Source organism: Typha latifolia, chromosome 13, assembly GCF_019914945.1.
Source record: "Typha latifolia isolate L0001 chromosome 13, TyphaL0001v2, whole genome shotgun sequence".
Classification (NCBI taxonomy): Eukaryota; Viridiplantae; Streptophyta; class Magnoliopsida; order Poales; family Typhaceae; genus Typha; species Typha latifolia.
In genome coordinates this window covers 8,873,739-8,896,315 of record NC_133098.1, presented here as the reverse complement: position 1 = coordinate 8,896,315, position 22,577 = coordinate 8,873,739, and the positions used below count along the sequence as shown (strand labels likewise).

Sequence of the window (22,577 nt, the reverse complement as noted above, 5' to 3'; positions counted from 1 at the left end):
ATGGGATAAATATCAAGGGTAAATTAGTAATTTGGTTAGTATATAATATAAAATATAATTTTAATAAATAATATTTGTATTTCATAATAAATTATTATGATATTTAGCTGGAATATTCCAGAATAAGTAAAAAATTATTCCGCTAAATTTTTCTAAAATCTAATATAAAAACTCAGATATGGAAATCTGATCAAATATAAGATATTATTCAAACCGACCGTGACCGCAAACGAACGACTCGGTCGACTCATTTCTCGACTCGCTCTGCAGCTTCGCGGAAGCTTCTTTCGATGTCTGGGGGCACGCCGTCTAATCTCCGTCAACTCCTAATCCGAGAGAGAGAGAGAGACAACGCGGACGGCGATTTGTGCGGGCGAATTGAAAGGTCGGAGCGGCGATAAAATAGCTGAGGAGACAACAACGACGAGTCTCCCGTTTCCATTTTAGAGATCTTTGGAGATTGGAAGTCGATTCTCTGCGATGATGCTTCCAAGATCGGATGCGACGAATCGGTTGTCTTTGTAAACGGTGAAAGAAGAGAGAGAGAGAGATTAGGATCGATCTTGTTCTCCGTGCTCGGTGCGTTGTTGGCTTTTGTCATTCTTCTTATCGTTTATTAGATTCCATCTGTTGTTCTGAATTTTGACATGCTGATAGATCTATGACTTGTCTATGATGTTAGTCGAATTGGATCCGCATTCATTAATGGTTAGGTAGCTCAATAGGTAATTAAAAAAGGTGGAGGATTAAGAAAAACAAATTGGGAATCAAGATGCTTGTTTTATATTATTCGATCAGTCTACCATGTGAATGATCTCTTGATAACTTCTTAAGACACATCTTGGGAAAGTTGGTTGCTGATGAGAGGAGCGCTGCTCAAAATGCAGTCTATGTGCTACTCATAGATGCGGCCATTTATTAGTTTGACACATTAGTATCAATCTTTCAAATTTACATTCCTTGTCAGAGTTTCATAATAAGTTCCTTGTAAAGAGAAATATTTTTGTCTTTGTGATCTTTCTATTTTCTTTCTTGCTTTGTATAAATTTATCAGCTCAGTACTTGGCATATGATGTCTGTCTTATGACTGCTTCAATATTTGAGCTTCCTTTTAGAACAGCAGAGAGGAGAAGAGCATACTGTGTCCTTGATGATGAGAATTTGCGGGCCACTTTCTAAGACTTAATATTCACATTTCCCATGCAGTATGTGCAGCAAAAGATATCAAATGGATCTACAAAAGCAATTAAAGCTCCTATATAACATTATCCAAGTTTTTGGCATTCTTAAGTTATCACTCTAATTTACAAATTTCATCATTTGCTTGAGTGCTTTATTTTATTTTTATGAAATAGTTGTTAGGCTTAGAACAACCTCAACCTCAGGTAATAAAGAAGAAAATACTTTCATCTCACATTTAATAATAGTAAATCCTATATAATATTATCCAAGACACGGTAATCACAGGTGTTCTAATTTTTTATTGTTAGTCAATTTGTGCTAGGATGATGATTGATGGCATAGAGAATATAAAGATATACACTGATGGTTGATGATCAAATGATCATAAATTTGGTGAGAGGTAGGTGTTTTTCCAAAGATTAATGGACTATTAGAAGATCTAAGTTAATATTATCAAAATAATTACAGGAAGCAACTTTTCGAGTATTAGGATAGGGATAGGCCATTTGAAAAATTGATATATAGGTTCATAACTCACTTCCCAATCTATTTGTTTATGAATGTCAAACTCCAATCTGTTGATATGTTTCATTAAAACTTTAGGATCATTAATGATATTTTCAAAGAATTGAATTCTTGAATTAAGGAAATACCTTGTTGGTATTATATTTTGAAATTTTTAAGCATTCAAACTTCAAAATACATATAAACTATGAAGCACGGACACTTCTCCCAGGGAGAGGTCGGACACCTCTCCCAGGGAGAGGTGTCCGTGTCAGACACGGACACGCGTGGGACACGTGTCCGACACGTGTCTAGAGTTTCCCGAAAAAAAAAATCGGACACTGTTGGTGGGACACAGGCGGGGACACGAGTGGTATTTTAGATATTGTTTAACGGGTCGGGTCGGGTTCCATCAAATGTTATTAACCCGAATCCAAACCCGATAATAAAACCTTACCTTCATTGTTGAGCGACGGAATCGTTCGATTCGATCGAAGCCTTAAAAGGCTAAAACCCTTGAGCAGCTGCCGAGCGACGATCCGAGGCGTGACGGGCTGCTGAGCGAGTGCGACGGCCGATGGAGCGAGTGCGGCGAGCTGAGCACGGCGAGGACGCAGGTTCTTCTCTCTCCCTGTCTCTGTCTCTGTCTCTCTCTCTGTCTCTTCCTCCCTCCATGCCCTCCCTGTCTCTATCTCTCTCTCCCTGTATCTTCCTCCCTCCCTTTCTCTCTCTTTCTCACATTCTCTGTCTCTTCCTCCCTCCCTCTTTCTCTCTCTCTCGCTGTCTCACTCTCTCACTCTCTCTCTCTCTCTCTGTCTCTTCCTCCCTCTCTCCTTTTCTCTCATTCTCTCTCTCTTTCTCTCAGTGTTTCACTCTCTCGCTATCTCTCTCTCTCTCTCTCTCTCTCTCTGTCTCTCCCTCCCTCCCTCCCTGCCCTCCCTGTCTCTGTCTCTCTCCCTGTATCTTCCTCCCTCCCTCACTCTCTCTCTCATTCTCTGTCTCTTCCTCTCTCTGTCTCTCTCTCTCTCTCTCTGTCTCTCTCTCTCTCTCTCTCGCTGTCTCACTCTCTCTCTGTCTCTTCCTCCCTCTCTCTCAATCTCTCATTCTCTCTCTCTCTCCGTCTCTTCCTCCCTCCCTCCCTCCCTCTCTCTTATTATCTCTCTCTGTTTCTATCTCTTCCTCCCTCTCTTTCTCTCATTCTCTCTCTGTCTCACTGTCTCTCTCTCTCATTCTCTCTCGTTATCTCTGTTATTAATTTGTTAAATTATATTAAAGCTTCTCTAATCTCTATCTGTTAAATTGTTAATCTGCTAATACATATCTCTTTACTAATGTAGTTTTATTGCGGTTGAAGAAAGGTGAATACTAAAAATAATTCTGATTCTAGTCAAAATATATCTTCTGTGGATGATAATGCTCCCTTGTGGAGATATGTTACTAAGATGGAGAAATTGGGAGAAGGTGGAGGAAATCATAATTTTAGATGCAATTATTGTCAACAAGTCTACAAGGGATCATATTATAGAGTAAAGGCTCATTTGCTGAAAATTAGTGGGCATGGAATTAGAGGTTGTCCAAAAGTGAGTAGTGAACATGTTATGGAAATGAAAAGGGTTGTTGATATGGCTGAGTTGAGAATTAAAAATTCGATGCCTAAACAAATTCCTTTGCCAAAATTTGGACAAGCGGCATCTTCTAGTAACTCAGTTGGAGATGTAGGTTTTGATATGGAAGGGACATTAAGAAAAAAAAGAGCAACAGGAATGACACCTATTGAGAAGTCATTTAATTCTGGTGCTCGCAATCAATTATATTGTGAGATTGCAAGAATGTTTTATTCAGCTGGGTTGCCTTTTCATTTGGCAAGAAACCCTCATTATGTTAAAGCCTTTCAATTTGCAGCAAATAATAATATTTCTGGATTTGTGCCCCCTGGCTATAATATGTTGAGAACTACACTACTTTAACAAGAGTGAGCAAATATTGAAATGTTGCTAAACCCTATTAGAAGCACATGGGGAGAGAAAGGGCTGAGTATTGTATGTGATGGTTGGAATGATGCACAAAAGAGACCGGTTATAAATTTTTTAGCGGTGACTGAGAGTGGGCCTATGTTCTTAAGAGCTGTGAATTGTGAAGGAGAATATAAAGACAAATTTTTTATCTCTAATTTGATCATTAAAATTATTGAAGAGGTTGGACCTCATAATGTAGTCCAACTGGTTACTGATAATGCACCTATTTGTAAGGCAGCAGGGATGCTTCTTGAAGCAAGGTTTTTTCACATTTTTTGGACTCCATGTGTTGTTCACACTCTCAACCTAGCTTTGAAGAACATATGTATAGCAAAAAACATAGAGGCAAATGAGATTGTGTTTGATGAGTGTAGCTAGATTTCAGTAATTGCAGGGGATGTAATGTGCATAAAAAATTTCATCATGCAGCATTCAATGAGGTTGGCTATTTTTAATGAATTTGTCAACGTAAAATTGCTTGCTATTGCGGAGACTCGCTTTGCTTCGGTGATTATAATGTTGAAAAGATTTAGAAAGATCAAGAAGGGTCTTCAATCAATGGTAATCAGTGATAAATGGAGTTCTTATAGGGAAGATGATATTGGCAAAGCACAGTTTATCAAAGATAAAGTCCTTGATGACATTTGGTGGGATAAAATTGAATATATATTTGCCTTCACAGAGCCTATATACAGTATGCTACGGGTTGCAGACACAAATAAATCATGCTTACATTTGATATATGAAATGTGGAATACAATGATTAAAAAGGTGAAGACAGTCATATTTATACATGAAAACAAGAAAGAAGACGAGGAATCTATTTTTTATTCAGTGGTGCACAAGATCCTAGTGGATAGATGGGATAAAAGCAATACACCATTACATTGCTTAGCACATTCTTTGAATCCAAGGTTAATTTAATTTCTATAGTCCTCTTTCGTATTATTAAAAATTTTATTGTTCTTTCATTGCTATTGTTTACTAGTTATATGATTATGTTAATAGGTATTATAGCTCATCATGGATTCAAGAGAACCCAAATCGTGTACCGCCGCATAAGGATTTGGAAATTTCTAATATGAGAAACAAATGCTTAAAAAAGTTATTTCCAAATGCAGAAGAACGAAAAATGGCATATCAAGAGTATACTAGTTTCTCCACATCAACCAAAAGTTTTGCTGAGTATGATTCAATAGCAGATAGAAATGAGTTTGATCCAAACATGTGGTGGGTTGCTCATGGTGCTTATGCTCCTATTCTTCAGAATTTAGCACTTAGGTTACTTGGGCAACCTTGCTCTTCTTTAGGTTGTGAGAGGAACTGGACCTATTCTTTCATCCATTCATTGAAAAGGAACAAGATAACTCCACAGAGAGTTGAAGATTTAGTATATGTGCATACTAATCTTCGCCTTCTATCAAGGAGGTCTCCAGATTATTTGAGAGAGGAGACTAAGATGTAGGATGTTGGAGGAGATTCTTATGATTCCTTTAATGGTGCAGGAATGCTGGAGTTTGCTGATCTCTCAATTGATGAACCAGATTTGAAGACTATAATGTTTGTTGATGAAGGCAATGAGGCAGTTGAAGATGAATGATCTACCTTATGTTGCTATTTTGTAATGATTGTTAGTTTTTAAACTTCTGTGGAACTCAGTTACTTGGACAGTTGGACATGTTTTACACTTTTGGGGCTTGTAATAATAATCTGATATCTTTTTAGAATTTTGAACGCTTTTGATTGTCTTTCAATTTTGTTATTATCTTTAAATTAGTTCTTACAGCTTGATGTGTACTTCTTAGTTCTTTGAATGATACTTCTTAGTTCTTATAGCTTGATGTATGTATTTAACACTATTAGATTGCAAACTTTTACTTTAGATGTATCAATTTTTTATATTTTATATTTATTTATTTATTTATTTCGCCGTGTCCTATATTTTCAAAATTTGCCGTGTCGCCGTGTCCGTATCGTGTCGTGTCCATGTCCATGCTTCATTGCATATAAAGATAGGTAAATTAGTAAATTAAAAACATACCTACTAGTAGCATTATATCTCGATGTTGCCATTTGTTTCACTTGGAATTCATCAACATCCGTCACTTTTTTTAACTTTTATCTACATGTTTACCTCCATGTATCACCATATTTATATCAAGATCTTTGACAATATTTGTCAACATGAAATCAAGACAATGTACAACACTTGGTATCTAATGTAAATATTGTTTATTTAACATAAATAATTATCCAACAGTCTTATAATTTACCCCAATATCAGTAACTACTTAGATTACTATTTTTTCATCTAATTTTTCTACTACTTCATCTATCAATCAAAAAATATAATTCATATTTTGTGTCGTCTACTCATCACGCATCAATGTACAACTAAATGCATCCCAATAATTTTTAAATGTCCTAATGTAGTGTAAAACTCAGCTACTTCCGCCTCAAAATATTTAGTGATAATATTATTTGAACTGGGAGCAGAACACCAAATTCTACTAATTGTCTAACATCCACTTTAATGTGATAATAATGACTATCAATTATATTAAAAGAATATGATTATAGAAGAAAATTTTAAAAATAACTCTACCAATGTGCTTCTTTGTATTTTTTATCCCTTTGAGAACTGTCTTAATAAAAGTATGCAATGTCCTTTTTTTTATATGCATCTATTGGTTCAATATTTTTAGACTCCTCTAGAACATTAGGATTTTAGAATTACTGTTCCCATATTGTCTTTCTCCCTACATGCGAGTTGATTTAGATCTATCAAAGCGACCACCACTTCTCATTTCCTCCTCCCTGTCCAAAAATAAATTATATACTCAAGGTCGCCGGAGGTCGAGGGAGTGGGATCTACATCGAAAGAGTTCATCAAATGTCAATGGAGGTCGGATTTGCATCAAAGAAGGAAAAAGTTGCTTGGGGGAGAGAGAGAGAGAAGTGGGATGGCTGGGCTCGAGGACATCAACTAATTAATGTCCTTAGGTCGGACACAAGTTGGATCCCTCACAGATTCGACCCGTTTAACTTAAAAATACTTGTATTGGATAGTTTCGGCTGAAATGACCGAAATTGACTTGATATGTACCGAGTATCAACCGACACTGCTGCGGTAAATACCACACCGAAACTAGTTCGATGACTAGTTTCGAGTTGGCATCATTTTGGTTGATCCGTATCAGGATCAGCTGAAAGTGGAATCCTTGACATGAAGGATAGGAAAAGGGATATGTGAAGAGAGGCTAATTTGCATGTTGTGATTAGTGGGAGATATTTTCCAAATTTTGGGGAAATAGGGTTTATTGAAAATTACTTGCTTTTTTGACACCAAGTTGGCGAACATAGAACTATTGAAACACCAAAGAACATAAGTAAGAAGGATTTTGTGTGTTCATCCATAATAATTTTAATATCCAGAGCAAAAAGGAAAATGGTAAGATAGTTAAATCGACAATATGGTATGCATATTCAATTTCTTATAATGCCAGAAAGGCACAAGGTCTGCCTGTATGAGAACAGATTAATATAACTATAATGACATCTTAGTGAACTCATATCCATTTACAGTAATATACAACAAAAAAAAAAACTGATATGGACATCCATCTTTTAGATGTATTATTTTCAAGTTTCTTGTTTTTTTTATCTCTGTGTATGTATTTGTGATTTACACAATTTGTAAGGATTGTCCCCCTTCTTCATCTCCCCCTATATCTTCCAGATAAACGAACACAAATACTTTGCATTTTATCTCCTGTAATGCATGCTGATGTTACATTTTAATTTTCCAGTTAGCGATAGTATCACTATATCAAATTTGATTTGTTTGCTTTGTTATGACTGAGTTTATGATGTCACTTTTGGATATGCAGATGGGACCCAGGGATGAAATGGACGAGTTTGAAATTGAGATGGAGACCCTTGTTAGTCCATCTATGTCCACAAAGGCACACAATTCTGAGATACCTCATTGTAGGCCACTTCCAAGTGCTGCTCAATCTTGGACCTTCTGGATAATAGTTGAAAGATTTTGCAGAAGTATTAGAATTGTTATATTTACGGCGAAGATTAACATATTACTACCTTTTGGACCTGCGGCAATCATTCTTCATTATCTTACCAGGAATCATGTATGATTTAATCGTGACAACTTCTTTTACGTGGTAGTTTTTAAAGTCATGGGATCTGAAAAATCCTTGGAATTCTTTCTAACTCTCTTTTCTGTATTGTTGCAAATGTTATTTCATAAGCAATCAACTGTAGCAAGTCCTTCATGATTTGTTCATCTATTACTTGGACCATTTGACTTTTCTGAAGAAGTTATTTTTAAGATTTTTCCAGAAAATATATTTCACATCCAGACGTGGAGATGTTTACTTATCAGTGGATTTGTTATTTTGGAACTCCAGTTGCATATTCAACATTGCAGATGTCTGCCTTTCATAGTGATGTGGTAGTGTGGGTCCCAGTTCACTAGAATGTCTGTTCAGCTAGTCTTAGGAATATAATATTATTTTGTATATGCATGTATGCTTTATCTTTTTTGTGAATACTGTCTCCAAAGCTCAGTTTATCATGTGTTATATCTAAAAATTGCAGGGCTTGGTTTTCTTCTTCAGCTTGATAGGCATAACTCCTTTGGCTGAGCGTTTGGGCTATGCAACTGAGTAAGTCTGGGTGATATTGATTTATCCTCTATCTGTTTTCCAGAAATGTGCTAAATAACTTGCTGACGCTTTTATTATGTAGGCAGCTTGCAGCATTCACTGGTCCGACAGGTTAGTTAACAACGTAAAAGTTAAAACAGTACCATTTTATGCATCAACATCTCATGGTGCATGCAGCTGTATATCTTCCTTTTCTTTTTCTTTTTCATCCTGTTTATCTATAGAAAGTTTAACCAGTAGTCATATATTTCTAATCACAGTTGGAGGCCTTTTGAATGCTACATTTGGGAATGCAACAGAAATGATAATAGCTATTTATGCATTGAAGAATGGAATGATTCGTGTAGTTCAGCAATCTTTATTGGGCTCTATATTGTCAAACATGCTTTTAGTTCTTGGATGTGCTTTCTTGGCGGGTGGTATCGTGCACTGCAAGAAAGATCAGGTCTTCAACAAGGTAATGGTTTTGAAAATCGTCAATTGATTGAAACTTGTAGTAGTCTCTGGTTTCTTGTAAACTAGTTGATATATGGATAAAACAAATGGAGCATTCATCTATAACAGGCAGCTGCTGGTGTAAACTCAAGCTTATTGCTGATGGCAGTTATGGGCCTAATGTTTCCAGCTGTGCTTCACTTTACACATTCAGAGGTGCACTATGGCAAGTCAGAGGTTTCTCTCTCACGATTTAGCAGTTGTATCATGCTTGTGGCTTATGCAAGCTACCTTGTTTTTCAACTGAAGAGCCATCGCAATCTTTACACTCCTCTAGATAATGTAAGTGGTTAGACATAATCTCAAGTTCGTGAGTTAAATATTCAATTTAGGACAGATATTAATGGGACAGAGATTGATTCCTTGCTAATCTCTTTCTTATTTAGTACTTTGTAGAACAGTGCATATTTTTTAATCAACAAGATTTTGGTGCCATTTGAGTACTTTTTAAGATTAAATATCAATATTAGAACCTTGTTGTTTTGTCATGGAAGGATATCACGAATTAAAATCTTTCTTAGCTTAAGCTTTTAGAAAATTTGGTAAGTTAATATGATATATGAACAGGAATTCCTGAGCTCAAATCCCATTAGGCCTATTTATTAGGTAAAATATAAAACCTCCACCTTTTAGTTCAAAATATACACCATGGGTCTATTAAGATGTGTTAGATAGCTAGTTGGCCAAAAACTCAAGCTTGTTAGGTAATAGACCGACAATTTATACCATGCCTTTAACAAAATATCTCAAGCCTGGATGTGAGAGAAAGCTTTAAAATATAAGGACTGAAACCGCCACTCTATATTAGCTTAAGCTTTTATATTAACTGGTGACCTATGTCAAAAGGAGGCTGTTAGTATAAATGGTAGTTTCAGTTTATTTTCTAATATGCCTGAGTATGGACTTCAAAGAAGCTTATGATCGTTCCTTCTTCCTTGAGAATAATGTGTCTTGTTTTGGAAGAAACAGAAGATACCAATGTAGTTATAGACATGATCAAGAATATCTATGGTGACTGGTGTCTTTGTAAAAAAATGCTTCCATAAACTTGGGTGCTTTTCATTTCTTTCCATGCAAGAAATTGTATTTTCTTCTTGAAGCTCTTTGGAAGAGGAATTGTGATATAGCTCCTTCATTCTTATTTTCATTCTTAGCTGTCTATTTTGATGCTATGGATATTATAGGAAGATGGGCATAATGAGGCTAACTCTGATGAAGAGGAAGCTCCAGAGATAGGTCAATGGGAATCAATATCATGGCTTGCTGTTTTGACCATATGGATCTCAGTCCTTTCCGAATACCTTGTGGATGCTATTCAGGTAGGTGAACTTTAGATTCACTTCTTTATTGTCGCTTTATACATATATGTATTGGCACATAAATCGCATAAATGCAATAGAAACTGAGATTCTGTCCTAACTGAAGGAGAATAGGTGAGAGTGGAAATTGTTATGTGAAAAGGACGATCTCATTTGAGCTGTTCTTTTGTTGGGTCCTATTTTGTGGAACTATGGGCAACTTATTTCTACATATGAATATAGGAATGTGTCATTACAACTTATCTTCATATTTTGGATTTCTCCATTGTTACGATCTAACCACATGGGTCGAGTCAAGTCAAGTTAGTTAGTTTGCTTTATCTTATTATTTTAAATTTTAAATAAATGGGATAATCCGTATGTGAATCCGATCTGCTAGAAATTTTTACTTGTATAAATAAAGAGCAGGCATGCGCTGATAATTATCATTAAATGAATTTGAGTTAGTCAAGTTAATATTTTTATTCTTATTTTTTACTGTAGCCGTTAGATCGTATTTATCTTTCTGGGAATAGATCATAGCCATAGAAGCATTCCAATCTTTCAAACCCTAACCATCTTCTTCTACCAGCAGCCACCCTACCTTACGGTCATTCACCACCACCTTTGGTCGTCCGTCACCGTCCAACGATCGCCGCAATATCAGATATTTACTATTCTGTCCTATTTCGACCTTTTCTCACTATATCATTTATAATTTTTTATCCAGATGTCGGATTCTCATGAAACCAGATCTATTAGAACCCTACTTTCGAGGCTACCTTCATATAAATTTTTACAATTTTCTTACATCTAGATCATTTCAGATCTTGTACTTAACATTGGTATTAGACTCAACGTTCCTCGGACAATAGTTATCACGCGATCCAAGACAAACTAGGAAGGAGCGACCATGGAGGACTAAGAACTTATCTCTGTTCCTGTGGGAGTTTCTCCGGTGCCCTTTCCACCACTAGAACTATCGGCGATGAGCCGTCAGTGTGCGCAAAAATATTTTTTAAAGAATTTTAAGCCGAGTCAAAAGAGATCCAAACCGCCCTCAAGGATGTGATCCAAGCCTTGGTGGAGGCCCTATTGGCCGCCCTCCACCGACCTGAGCCGCTAGCGCCGCTGGCCACGATAGAATCTAGCTAGACGTGGCTAGAAAACTCCACCCATGAGAGAGGTGGAGGGGAGCCCCAAACCGCAGCCTCGTCACCTCCAGCCGTGATGGAGGTCCCTCTACCACCATAGTCCCTGGCTGCCACCATAGCGACGTCGGAGAAGCTCCTAGCAGCGGCCCTGATGCCATCTTCCTCAGTCACGATGGAAGCTAGGGTCGAAAACCCTAGCTTTCCACCGGCAGCTATCCAGCCCGCTCCCGCCTCCTCCGCCACATTTGTTACCTTCCACAGGACACTAGCACTGGCCGAAAGACCGCCAGGGACGATAGTTAAGGCTACAGCGAACCTCCATCTAGTGGCTGCAGGTCCGACGCTTCCACGACCACCAACGGCCACAACTGGCTTCCTCAAGCCGACTGCCAGCTAGTGGTGGCCGCTGCAGCCGCCAGCGACCGTTGGGTGGCCGAACCCGACAACCACCATAACGGAAAGCTACCTTTACATCGGGGTGGCTCCGCCGCAACTTTCCACCGCTGCCACTCGCAAGCAGTGGGACCATGTGTCCTTTCCGCAGCTCGCAATCGTTCCGCCGTTGTGTGGACCTGTTGGATGGCAACTGCCACCAGCCATCTACCCTGCCCAGCCACCACCAAGGCTACAGCGGCTTGTGGCGGCGCCCCTAGGCCGAAATTCAATTTCAGCCCTAGGGTTAGGGCTAGGACAAGTTCATGAAGATGATGAAATACACGATTTTGAGGCAGGCCAGATATTCACGAATTGGTTCGACCACCCCGTGTGAACCAATTTGGCACCCATGAACATGACCCCGAGCATGAGTACGAGCTCGAGGACAAATGGTGGAATGACCCGGTGGGCCCGCGCCATCAAACTGAGCAGAACCCGTGTGCAACCCGCGGGCGACATAAGCCAGACTTGTGAGCCTATGTCTCACGTGACCAGCCTTGACCGCAAGGTCATTTGGCCTGCGATGACAGGTTACGTTTTGGGATCCAAGCTCGGACCGTCAAGCTTGATTTTCCAAAATTCTCTAGAGGCAACCCGCTAGACTAGGCCTATCTAGTGGAGCAGTTTTTCACGTACCATGGCATGCCAGACCACTAGAAGGTCCAGCTAGCCTTATTCCTCTTAGAGGGCATGGCAATTAGGTGGTACCGGTAAGCTGAGTGGACTCGACCATTCAAGTCTTGGCAAGACTTTGCAGATGCCTAGTACAAAGACTTTCAGACCATGTTGACTAAGCTGACTCAATCAACAACAATTCAAGCTTATCGAGAGGAGTTCGAGCGGATCTGCAATCGGGTCACTAACTGGTCTAACTTGGCCCTGAAGAGCACCTTAATTAGTGGGCTCAGGTCTGACATTCAGACTGAGGTTAAAGCTTTGAGGCCCACTACTTCTAACGAGGCCTTCTCCTTGGTTGTTTAGATGGAGTCCCAAGTTGGATCAGTTGAACTAGATTCACAAAGAGGAGAGAAGAAAGACAGCCTAAGCTCACGGCCCACTAGAGATGGCATCTGCCCCAACTCAACCTGCACCGACGGTTCAGCCTAATCAACAGATGATCTCACGCTGCTTTGTACCCAATGACTTAGAAGAGCGCGAAGAAAAGGCTTGTGTTTTTAACTGTGATGACCGATTTACTCCCGGTCATAAATGTAAGCGCCAACCCACGTCATGTTTCTAGGCAGACTCGAGGAAGATGAACCTAAATCCACTGATTGGCATGACAATTTGTACGAGTACAAAGACGTGAGAGACTAGTTATCTTGAGGATAAGGTGTTGGAAGCGTGGTGAATTATTACGATTCGACCACATGGGTTAAGTCAAGTCAAGTTAGTTAGTTAGTTTTATCTTATTGTTTTAAATTTCAAATAAATTAAATAATTCGCATGTGAATTCTATCTGTTAGGGATTTTTACTCCTATAAGTAGGAGTAAACATGTGTTGATAATTATCATTGAATGAATCTAAGTTTAACTAAGTTAATGTTTTCATTTTTATCTTTTATCGTAGCCGTTAGATCGCATTTATTTTTCTAGGAGTAGATTACAGCCAAAGAAGTATTCCGATCTTTCAAACTCTAGCTATTTTCCCTCACCAGCAACCACCCTACCTTACGACCATCCACCACCACCCTTGGTTGTCTACCACCACACTATGACTGCCGCAATGTCGAATTCTCGTGAAACTGGATTTATTAGAACCTTAACTTTTGAGGCTACCTCCATATAAATTTTTATAATTTTCTTACTTCTAGATCATTCCAGATCTAGTATGTAACACCCATCTTTTGTTCATTATTTCCTATTAAATTTAAATTTTAAGAATCCCATTCAAGCCATAATTGTTGGAGAACTCCTTAGGTGATTCACTTAAATGAATAAAGGTTTCATTGTCACGTGTCTGCATGTCCTTGCCATTTGCTTTGCAATGCTCAGATGCTGGGATCCCACAAGAGTTCTCTGGGGAAAGTTGCATTTCATTGCCATCTTCTTTGCAACTTATCTTTCCTTGGCACTAGAGAATGGTTATCCATGTAGGCTTATTATTTTATTTTAGGTCAATTTACATGTAATCTTGGTTAACTTAGGATGTGGGGTTGCATAATGTTGAGTTAGTCAAGTAGAAGTAGAAGCCAACTATGGAATACAAATGCTCTCGAGAGATTTGTTAAATTTCATGCTGACATGACTATCATCATATAACATGGTGGCTCTGCCATTCCGAAGAGTTCCTTTTTCTTTTTCCTAAAGCAGAGTTAAAGTGTTACACTATATAGGACTCAATCATTTTACTGTTTGGCGATAGAACCATTTTGCTTCAATTTCCAGAAGTCATGTGGACATCATTTTCAATTTGACCCAATTGAAGTTGTTTGAGTCATAGTTTCCAGTTTCGGCGTCTGGCCTGCAACAGCAGCTATGCTGCTAGCTGCAGCTATCAACTGCTGCTAACAGCAGCAGCCAGCTAGAGAGAGAGAGAGGGAGAAAGAGAGAGGGAAAAGGAAGAGAGTGAGGGAGAGAGAGGGAAAGATCAAAAAAAAAAGAGGGTGAGGGAGAGAGAGAGTGAAAGATAAAAAGAAAGAGAAAGTATGGGAGAGCATGGATACTTCAGACTAACAGTTAGAGAGATAGGAAAGAAGAGAGGGAGTAAGAGAGATTTTACTTTTTAGGCTTTATATGTGAGTAATTATTATTTCTTATTTTCTTATATTTTTTTCTAAATTTTTAAAAATTTCTTAACATTTTTAAATAATATTTAGAATTTTATATAATTAAAATAGTCCGATCCGATAGGCAGTCGATACGGCCAATACGTATTGTTTTTCTGACGACCGATCCCGATACCGATTTTCGGAACCTTGGTTTGAGTCGAATTGGGTCCAATCTTAGTCTAATTGATTTAATGAGACTCAATTTACTTTCACCTTTACTTTGCTGGTCAATTATAATTTAATTGATCAATTGGGTTAGTTACTTGATGGTTATGATAAGCCTATAGTGCAAGGGATGTCTGCATCAGAGTCCATTGTGCTTTTGATTACCTAAATTGAGTTAGTCAATTTAGATAAGACTTAGTCAATTAGAGTCTATTAGGAAATTAGGTCCAATTAGAATCATCTATAATCAATTTATTAACCTATCTAAGGGTAATTAGACGAGAAACATGGAGTATAGTGGGATAAAAGTTTGAATCAAAATCTTTTCTCTCTCTCGCCTTTAGTTTTCTCTCTATCTCTCTACTAAGGTTTCTCTCCCTCCCCCCACCCCATCTCAATCTTCTCATTTCTGACCTCTTCTCTTCTTTTTTTCCCTCTAAATCTCTCTTTCTTCTTTAACCTCTACTCTTCATTGTTTACTGTTTCTGTCTAGAAGATTCCGGCAGCAAAAAGATAATCTTTGGGTTGCCTGGACGTGAAGATGGTCACATGGCATTCAAAGCAGAAGCACTATTTTTTCATTGTCAATAAACCTAAAGTCTTATCCTTTCTACATATTTTCGGACTTTCCTGCTGTCCAAATATCTACTTTGAGAGTCGAGGGAACTTGTTCTTTATCTGAGTGGTTTCTCTCCTTCCATCTAATAGCATTCTTTAATTGATTGATTGGCATACCAGTTATTGCTAGTATTTTAGTTTAGTTACTTGTTTTGGGTCATTTGTTCTCCAAATCATTGCATTCGTACTATATTTTATTTAATAATATTCGTGAAGTTTTCATATGTCCAGATCCTGAGCATAATTTTATGTACTCCTATCTGCTTCGGTGTTCCTGTTTCAGGAACATTGAGGAATTTTACCTACGCTGTACATATTCTGCTATTCCTTCCTAAAAAAATTATTAAATTGCTTTGAATTGGTGCATTTTATTACTCACTATGTTCTTTGTTTCCCTTATAGGGAGCTTCAGAGTCGTTGAACCTTCCTGTGGCCTTCATCAGTGTAATTTTGCTTCCTATTGTTGGCAATGCAGCAGAACATGCAAGTGCAATAATGTTTGCTATTAAAGATAAACTTGTAAGTTTGTAAGTGCTATATGGTGCAGTACAGTTGTCTTCCTTTCTCTCTGCCTGTACAGTCATTTAACTAGACTTTCTCTCAATTTCAGGATATCTCTTTGGGAGTTGCAATTGGATCATCTACTCAAATATCAATGTTTGTGGTAATCCTTCAGCAAATTGTGTTGCTTGTTGTGTTAAAACTCTCTTAGCTATAGCTGCAGAGGATCTGCTACTCCTTTTGTATAAGAAGCTAGTCTATATCATATATGCAAATAAGTTGGTCTATATGATATATAGAATAATTTTATTTACATAAAGAATTTATAATGCAACTCTTTAGCTAAGCAGAATGAAATGAGATGAGAGTAGGGGTGTTTTACAGACAATGAAACACCTATAAGTTGATGATATAAAAAAACACCACTTGAAGAACGCAGTAAAAGATTATTTTTCAGTAGACTAAACCTTGAGTACATGTAAAAGAAGCTCTTTGTTTTAATTGAAGAAACTGTTTAGAGTTTGAGAATTGTTGAAGTTAAGGCTGAACTGAGAATGTCCATATTCATGAAATTCTAAAGAGCGGGATGCCAACTACACTTTTTTTAAAAGAAAAATTTTATAAAAAAAAGATATGAACGCTCTTTCTGTAGGGGTGCCTAGGAGATAAAGAGAAACTTGATTTGGCCCTTCTGTTAGAGTTGTGATATAACTCCGTATGCATTGCTCCGTTTGCTGCCATTATGACTTAAAGACCAATGGAGATGCAAAGACATTCAGTATGTCTTGCAATCTTGGAATTACTAATGTCAATTAATGATCGCTTACCTTTGATATTTGTCCTTTCAATTATTCCTTTTTCTTAAATGTTCTGTCTTTTATTATAAAGGCTTCAGGATCTTTCTAGAAGTATGAGACCACATAAAATAATGCCTACTACAATATTGCCATGTTAGTGCATCTGTCTTAACGATTTTCCTGGTTAATTTGAAAAGGGATAATTTGGTAATTGAGCAGACTTACTGAGTGGTGTCTATTGAAAGGACAATCTTCAACAAATGACATGTATGCTTTACTACATATAATGTAGGTTTATTGAAAGCTAATTATTTAATTATAATAAACAAATATTGGAGTGTGGACTATAAAATCTTTACAAGTCTTGCATTATTATGCTATAATTTTTCTTGCAAGTTCCAACTAGAAATGAGCGATAACCCAAATTAAATCACTCCTTGGTTTACTTCAATTTATATCTAGAGAGATATTTAAGAATTAGTGTTAAAGAATGAGCATTAGGCTTGTTGAAACTATTCAGAGGATCTACAAAACAAGAGATTGATTGAGTTCACAATTGACATGATTTCTTTCAAGATCTATTTTATGAACACATGATGCACTGAGTCATAACGAGTATCATTTGAGTTATATGCATATTATTAACTGTTTAACTTCACTATCTATATATACAAATCAATAGAGAAAGGACTAGAAAAGTCTGCCTGGTTCAATACAAGTGTAACGCTAGTTGAAAGATTTATAGTTTTTTGTCATGTTATTTGAAATGTATTCTTAATTTTGGATTACCTCAGGCATAAGCTAAATGTGACCTGTATAATCCTCAAAGATATCTGCTCAATAATATTGCAACAGAAGTTTGTGTTCTACTTAAAAAATTAATTTTATAATGATACTTGTTCATAAAAGAATAAAAGCTAATTTGAGGGAAAATGACTTTTCTGCAACTGTAAAAACCTTAAAATTTTAACTTAAAAAGGATTCCTAGAGATGAGAAGGCACAAAGACCAAGCTTCAGCGATATGATTGGAAATAGATTCTTCATTAGTTTAGCTATTGTTGGAAGATCTTTTGCTTCTTTGATCTTCATTTTCTTTTTTGTAGGGAAACTGACATTTGTTCATCTTTGTTTGCAGATTCCGTTCAGTGTAGTAGTTGGTTGGATAATGGGGAGAGGGATGGATTTGAATTTTCAATTATTTGAGACAGCTACTCTTTTTATAACAGTATTGGTTGTTGCATTTATGCTACAGGTATGCTGTCAAAGTTAATTTATTACAGAAGTCATATCTTTGTGTTTATCTTTGAAATTATTGTTGGTCATAGTTGACACTTAAATATGCCAAGTGATCTGGGTGCTGGGTTGAGATGATACCCATATATAGTGGTTGGAGTTCTTGTTTGTCTTTTCACTTCCGGATGTATTATCTCTATAAATAACAGCTGCTGTATACAGAAATATTGTTTGAGTAATTGATAAGTAACATCATGCAAAGCTTTGGCAAATTGAATTGTTTGCCAATTTAAGTTGGAGATAACAATTATTTCATTAGTATATGCATGTTTTGGTAGAGATATATTTACTGAGATAACTGTAGTCAGCATATTCTTAATGATTATTATGGTTGTCTAACAACAATTACTCCTTTAATCTTCTCCTTTTTGGTGACTCTTATTACTGCACATTTGTTTTTGCATCAAGTTAGCGGTTATCCAGAGTCAGTTTGTCCTTTGAATATTTTCATTATGTCTTTCCAAAATTTTCATTTGAGGTGGCCAAGTAATTATGCTTAGGTATTTAAGCACTAATAATATCCTTTCTTCCTTAAAGACTTATCGACTTGAAATATAAGAAAACATTGGGGAAAGCATATAGAATTGGCATACAATAACTAGAGGAGAATCAACAATATTTACTTATATAGAACCAAATAGATGGGAGAAACATCTAGATAGATTCAAAATTTTGGATAAAATCATGGTTCCTTTTATAGTCTATTTTGTTTTGTTTTTCCTTTTGATGCTCATCAAATAGTTCAACGACCCATGTTGTCCGCCAGGAAATATTTGGCATGGTCAATGATCTGAATTTGCTAACTTATTAAAGGCTCCATTTCATAGCTTACTTGATAAGAATTTTACTCTGCTCTCAAGCTACCTAATTCATGCTCTTTTATCTGGACCTGCAACTGACTGTTGACACATTTGACAAGAAGCATGCATGATAGAGTAACAACTAGGCAAATTATGAGTTAAATATGTAGAATTCTTACTCAATATGAGTATAACCTCTGGCTTACGAATTTGACCAAAACAAAAGCGTTAGCCTACATGTCTCATCCAATTTGCAGCTTCTAAGAGTCAATCAGCCAGTTGAGTTGGGTCAGTTTAAGCATGGACAAAGCAAACCCAGTATATATGGGTTTGGTAGACAAAATCATCAGACAGGTTATATGCCCATGGATGGTGAATGGAATCATCTGCATGAATTGTATGCTTTATGGTTACATTAGCTCTTGAGACACTGAGACTGCTATGGCAGTATCAACAGCAGCTAGTGAGATTGAGGTAATGCAATGATGGATTGGAAGATGGTTGTTGATGGGTTTGATTTGAGGTTAAGCAACACTTTTTCTTCCATACGTGTTATGCCAACTTTTAGTCTTTCGGTATCCTTGAGTGTGTCGTCATTATTGGAGATTTAGGATAGCAATAAAACAAAAGAGAGAATATAAGAGACTGAAAGTAAAAGGAAAGGAATAGATTTTTTTGAATTCTTAGTGCTAGAAGTTTAACTGAATAGAAAGGCAGTAAAGAGCATGAGAAGAGAAGAAAAAGATATATAGATGCTTATGATGAGGAATTAAGGATACTGTTCTTTTATTACTTCTGTATGTGTATTTGGTATAAATGATATAGAAACAATATAGAAAATGATGCTTAAGTACATTTTACAACATCAAACTACATATTAATTCTGCAGTTGCATTATCTCCGCCTGAGTGTCAGAGAATCCTTGACTACATCTCCCAGCCAATATCTTGACTAGGGGTGTCAAATAGGCCTATCAGTTTGCAAGCCGCTCAATCTGGGTTCATTTAGAGCTTGGCTCGAGATAGGCTCAAGGTCTTACTGAGCCAAGCTCGAGCTGACGTTGGCTTGATTGAGCTTGACTCGAATTGTTTCATATATGTTGCATATTTATACGTTATACATAATACACCCATTTCCTAGCATAGTTGGTTCAATGCTGCCTTAGTCCTTGATGACCTAAATACAGGGTTTGACCTGGGACTAAATCAGTAAAAGAGATCCAAAATTGCAATTTGATAATGCGAGCCTATTTCTTTTCATGCCAATTTAACAATATGCATCAACATCTATTTTTATTTCATAAAGATAGAAAGAGATGGAAATTTCAACATATACAAAGTAGGATGTTCCTTGTAAACTTAAAATAAGTTGAATTTTTACAAAACATACTGAATGTCTTTGCATATCCATTGGTCTTTAAGTCATAATGACAGCAAGCGGAGCAATGCATACGGAGTTATATCACAACTCTAACAGAAGGGCCAAAAAAGTCTCTTTATCTGCCAGGCTCCCCTACAGAAAGAGCGTTCATATCTTTTTTTTCACCAACCAGAGCCAAGCTCGAGCTGAGCTTTCCTTTTGCAGTCTCATCTTCGCCTCCGCCTCCAGCTTGTTGGCTAGATTGAGCTTGACTCGAATTGTTTCATATATGTTGCATATTTATACGTTATACGTAATACACCCATTTCCTAGCATAGTTGGTTCAATGCTGCCTTAGTCCTTGATGACCTAAATACAGGGTTTGACCTGGGACTAAATCAGTAAAAGAGATCCAAAATTGCAATTTGATCATGCGAGCCTATTTCTGCCAATTAGAAATTTTTTTTTTTTTTTTTTGCTGTAAATCGCCCACCAGTGTGTACTAATTTTTGTACCACTGTTTATTTTAGTTTTCATTCGCAGCTTTACACAATTTTTTCTAAAAATATCAAAATTATCTATGCACTAAATTTGATAAAATCTTCTTACATCAAAATTATCTATGCACTACATCCTAGCATGGTCCATTTTTCCATTTTTCCTAGCCTGAGGTATTATCTAATGTTTTTATTGTTGTAAGCTATGCTCAATGAGCCAATTTCGATCTGGCTTGGTTAGACTGAGTCAAGCTCAAACCCTGTCTTGGCCGGCTTGGTTCGAGCTTGGGCTTTGTGCTGATTACAGTTTCGAGCTGAGCTGACCCCGACTCAGCTTGCTCGAGCTTGATCCATTTATACCCCTAGTTCTTGATAAGATTAGCAGCAGTTTAATCTTCATGTCAGGCTCCACTACAATAACTTTGCCTTGAGGACCTTGCTTTATATATGTAATTTCTGGATCAAGCTTAATATTTGAAGTTATTATAAGCAGACTACGAGTTATCTATTGAAAGAAAAGTTGAATATTTCTGAGTTTGCCTTTGTGTTTTACTATTCTTCCAGGATGGCACTGCAAATTATTTGAAGGGACTAATGCTTATTCTATCCTACCTTATAGTTGCTGCCAGTTTCTTCGTTCATGTCGATCCTGCAGCTAGTAAGTGGAACAATATATTTTATGTCTATATATATGAGAACAATTTTGTAAGCTACCAAAATGGCCTTATTTTTTAGATCAATTCAGTTTGATTGTTATCATTCCATATTATAATTTTCGTTAGCAAAAGTGATTCAGGTATTCTTTTTTTCTTGAATGTGTACTCTCATTGACAACAATTTCAACAGGTGATGATTAATGACAGAGAAAGAGAAAGTCTCTCAGTGTCATCAATCCATGCAAAATATATGGCAACTATGCGGTGCTTCATCCACCGATGAGTCATATGTGACCTGCTATCCAGTTTGTTATTTGAGGATGCTGTTCATGTAGTTATTCTGTACAAACACAAGCAAAGCAAGGAGGCTGAAGATTATTTTAAGAAAAAGAAAAGAAATCATCAATTCATAGAAGTTCTTTCCAATAGGTTCAGGGTTCCATGTCCAGGAAAGTTTCATTTATTCTCACACATTTTAATGCTTTCAGAAAGTTGGTGGTTGTATACAGTCCAAACTGTAGATAGATTTATAGAGATAAAAGCCCAAGGAAATGAATATGATTATTACTTCTGGTATATTGTTCACCATCACCATGTCTAGTAGTGAAGTTGCTTACCCTGATATCTCTTTGTTGGAATTTTTGCACAGTATCTTTACCTCTGTGAATGCAAATCCACTCTGTTGTGAGTGAAGTTGTAAAAATTCAACTTATTTTCAAGTAATTTTTACATCGGTGAATGCAAATCCACTCTTTTGTGAGTTAAGTTGTAAAAATTCAACTTATTTTAAGTTTACAAGGAACATCCTGCTTTGTATATGTTAAAAGTTTCCTTCTCTTTCTGTCTTTATGAAATAAAAATAGATGTTGATGCATATTGTTAAATTGGCATGAAAAGAAAATGTAATGACAACAGGAAATTGGCATGACCATCAAGGGGGCAATTTACAGTAAAAAAAAATTCTTATTTTTAATAGGCAGAAATAGGTTTTTTTATTACCGAATTGTAAATTCAGATATTTTTTACTTAGACTTAATTATATTTTCTATAACTAAATTCAACCGTTTGATCTCGACGTGCATATCATTAAAAGTTAAAAGTATACTTTTGATATAAGTGATATTTATAAATTACATATATGATGTGTTGCCTTCGTTTTTTAAAAAAAATTTCGATACGTACATCATTAAAAATTATAGTTTATATTTTATATAAGTGATACCTATATATTATATAGGTTATGTGTTGCATTTTTAAAAAAAATTAAAGAATATATTTTATATAGGCGGGCTTATCAATTATATAGGTAATGTGACTTTTTTTTAATCTCAATACACATATTGTTAAAATT

General features: G+C 36.6%; 1 protein-coding gene across 5 annotated transcripts; it reads left to right on the top strand.

Moving 5' to 3' along the window:
- Positions 1–229: 229 nt before the first annotated feature.
- Positions 230–21,971, top strand: LOC140800467 (vacuolar cation/proton exchanger 3-like). 5 transcript variants are annotated; one of them, XM_073155281.1, is made up of 13 exons: positions 319–579; positions 5,207–5,322; positions 7,592–7,849; positions 8,319–8,386; positions 8,469–8,497; positions 8,647–8,843; positions 8,951–9,163; positions 10,066–10,200; positions 15,725–15,841; positions 15,933–15,986; positions 17,757–17,873; positions 21,135–21,228; positions 21,417–21,971. In XM_073155281.1, the coding sequence occupies exons 3-13, from the start codon at positions 7,592–7,594 to the stop codon at positions 21,425–21,427; spliced, it is 1,293 nt and encodes a 430-aa protein (XP_073011382.1). In that variant the 5' UTR covers positions 319–579; positions 5,207–5,322; the 3' UTR covers positions 21,428–21,971. The 5 variants fall into 5 exon arrangements, 3 of the variants coding, with proteins under 3 accessions (XP_073011380.1, XP_073011382.1, XP_073011379.1); XM_073155278.1 differs by having other exon boundaries at positions 5,207–5,331; XR_012111197.1 differs by lacking the exon at positions 5,207–5,322 and having other exon boundaries at positions 230–579; positions 15,725–15,849; positions 21,417–21,814.
- Positions 21,972–22,577: the final 606 nt, after the last annotated feature.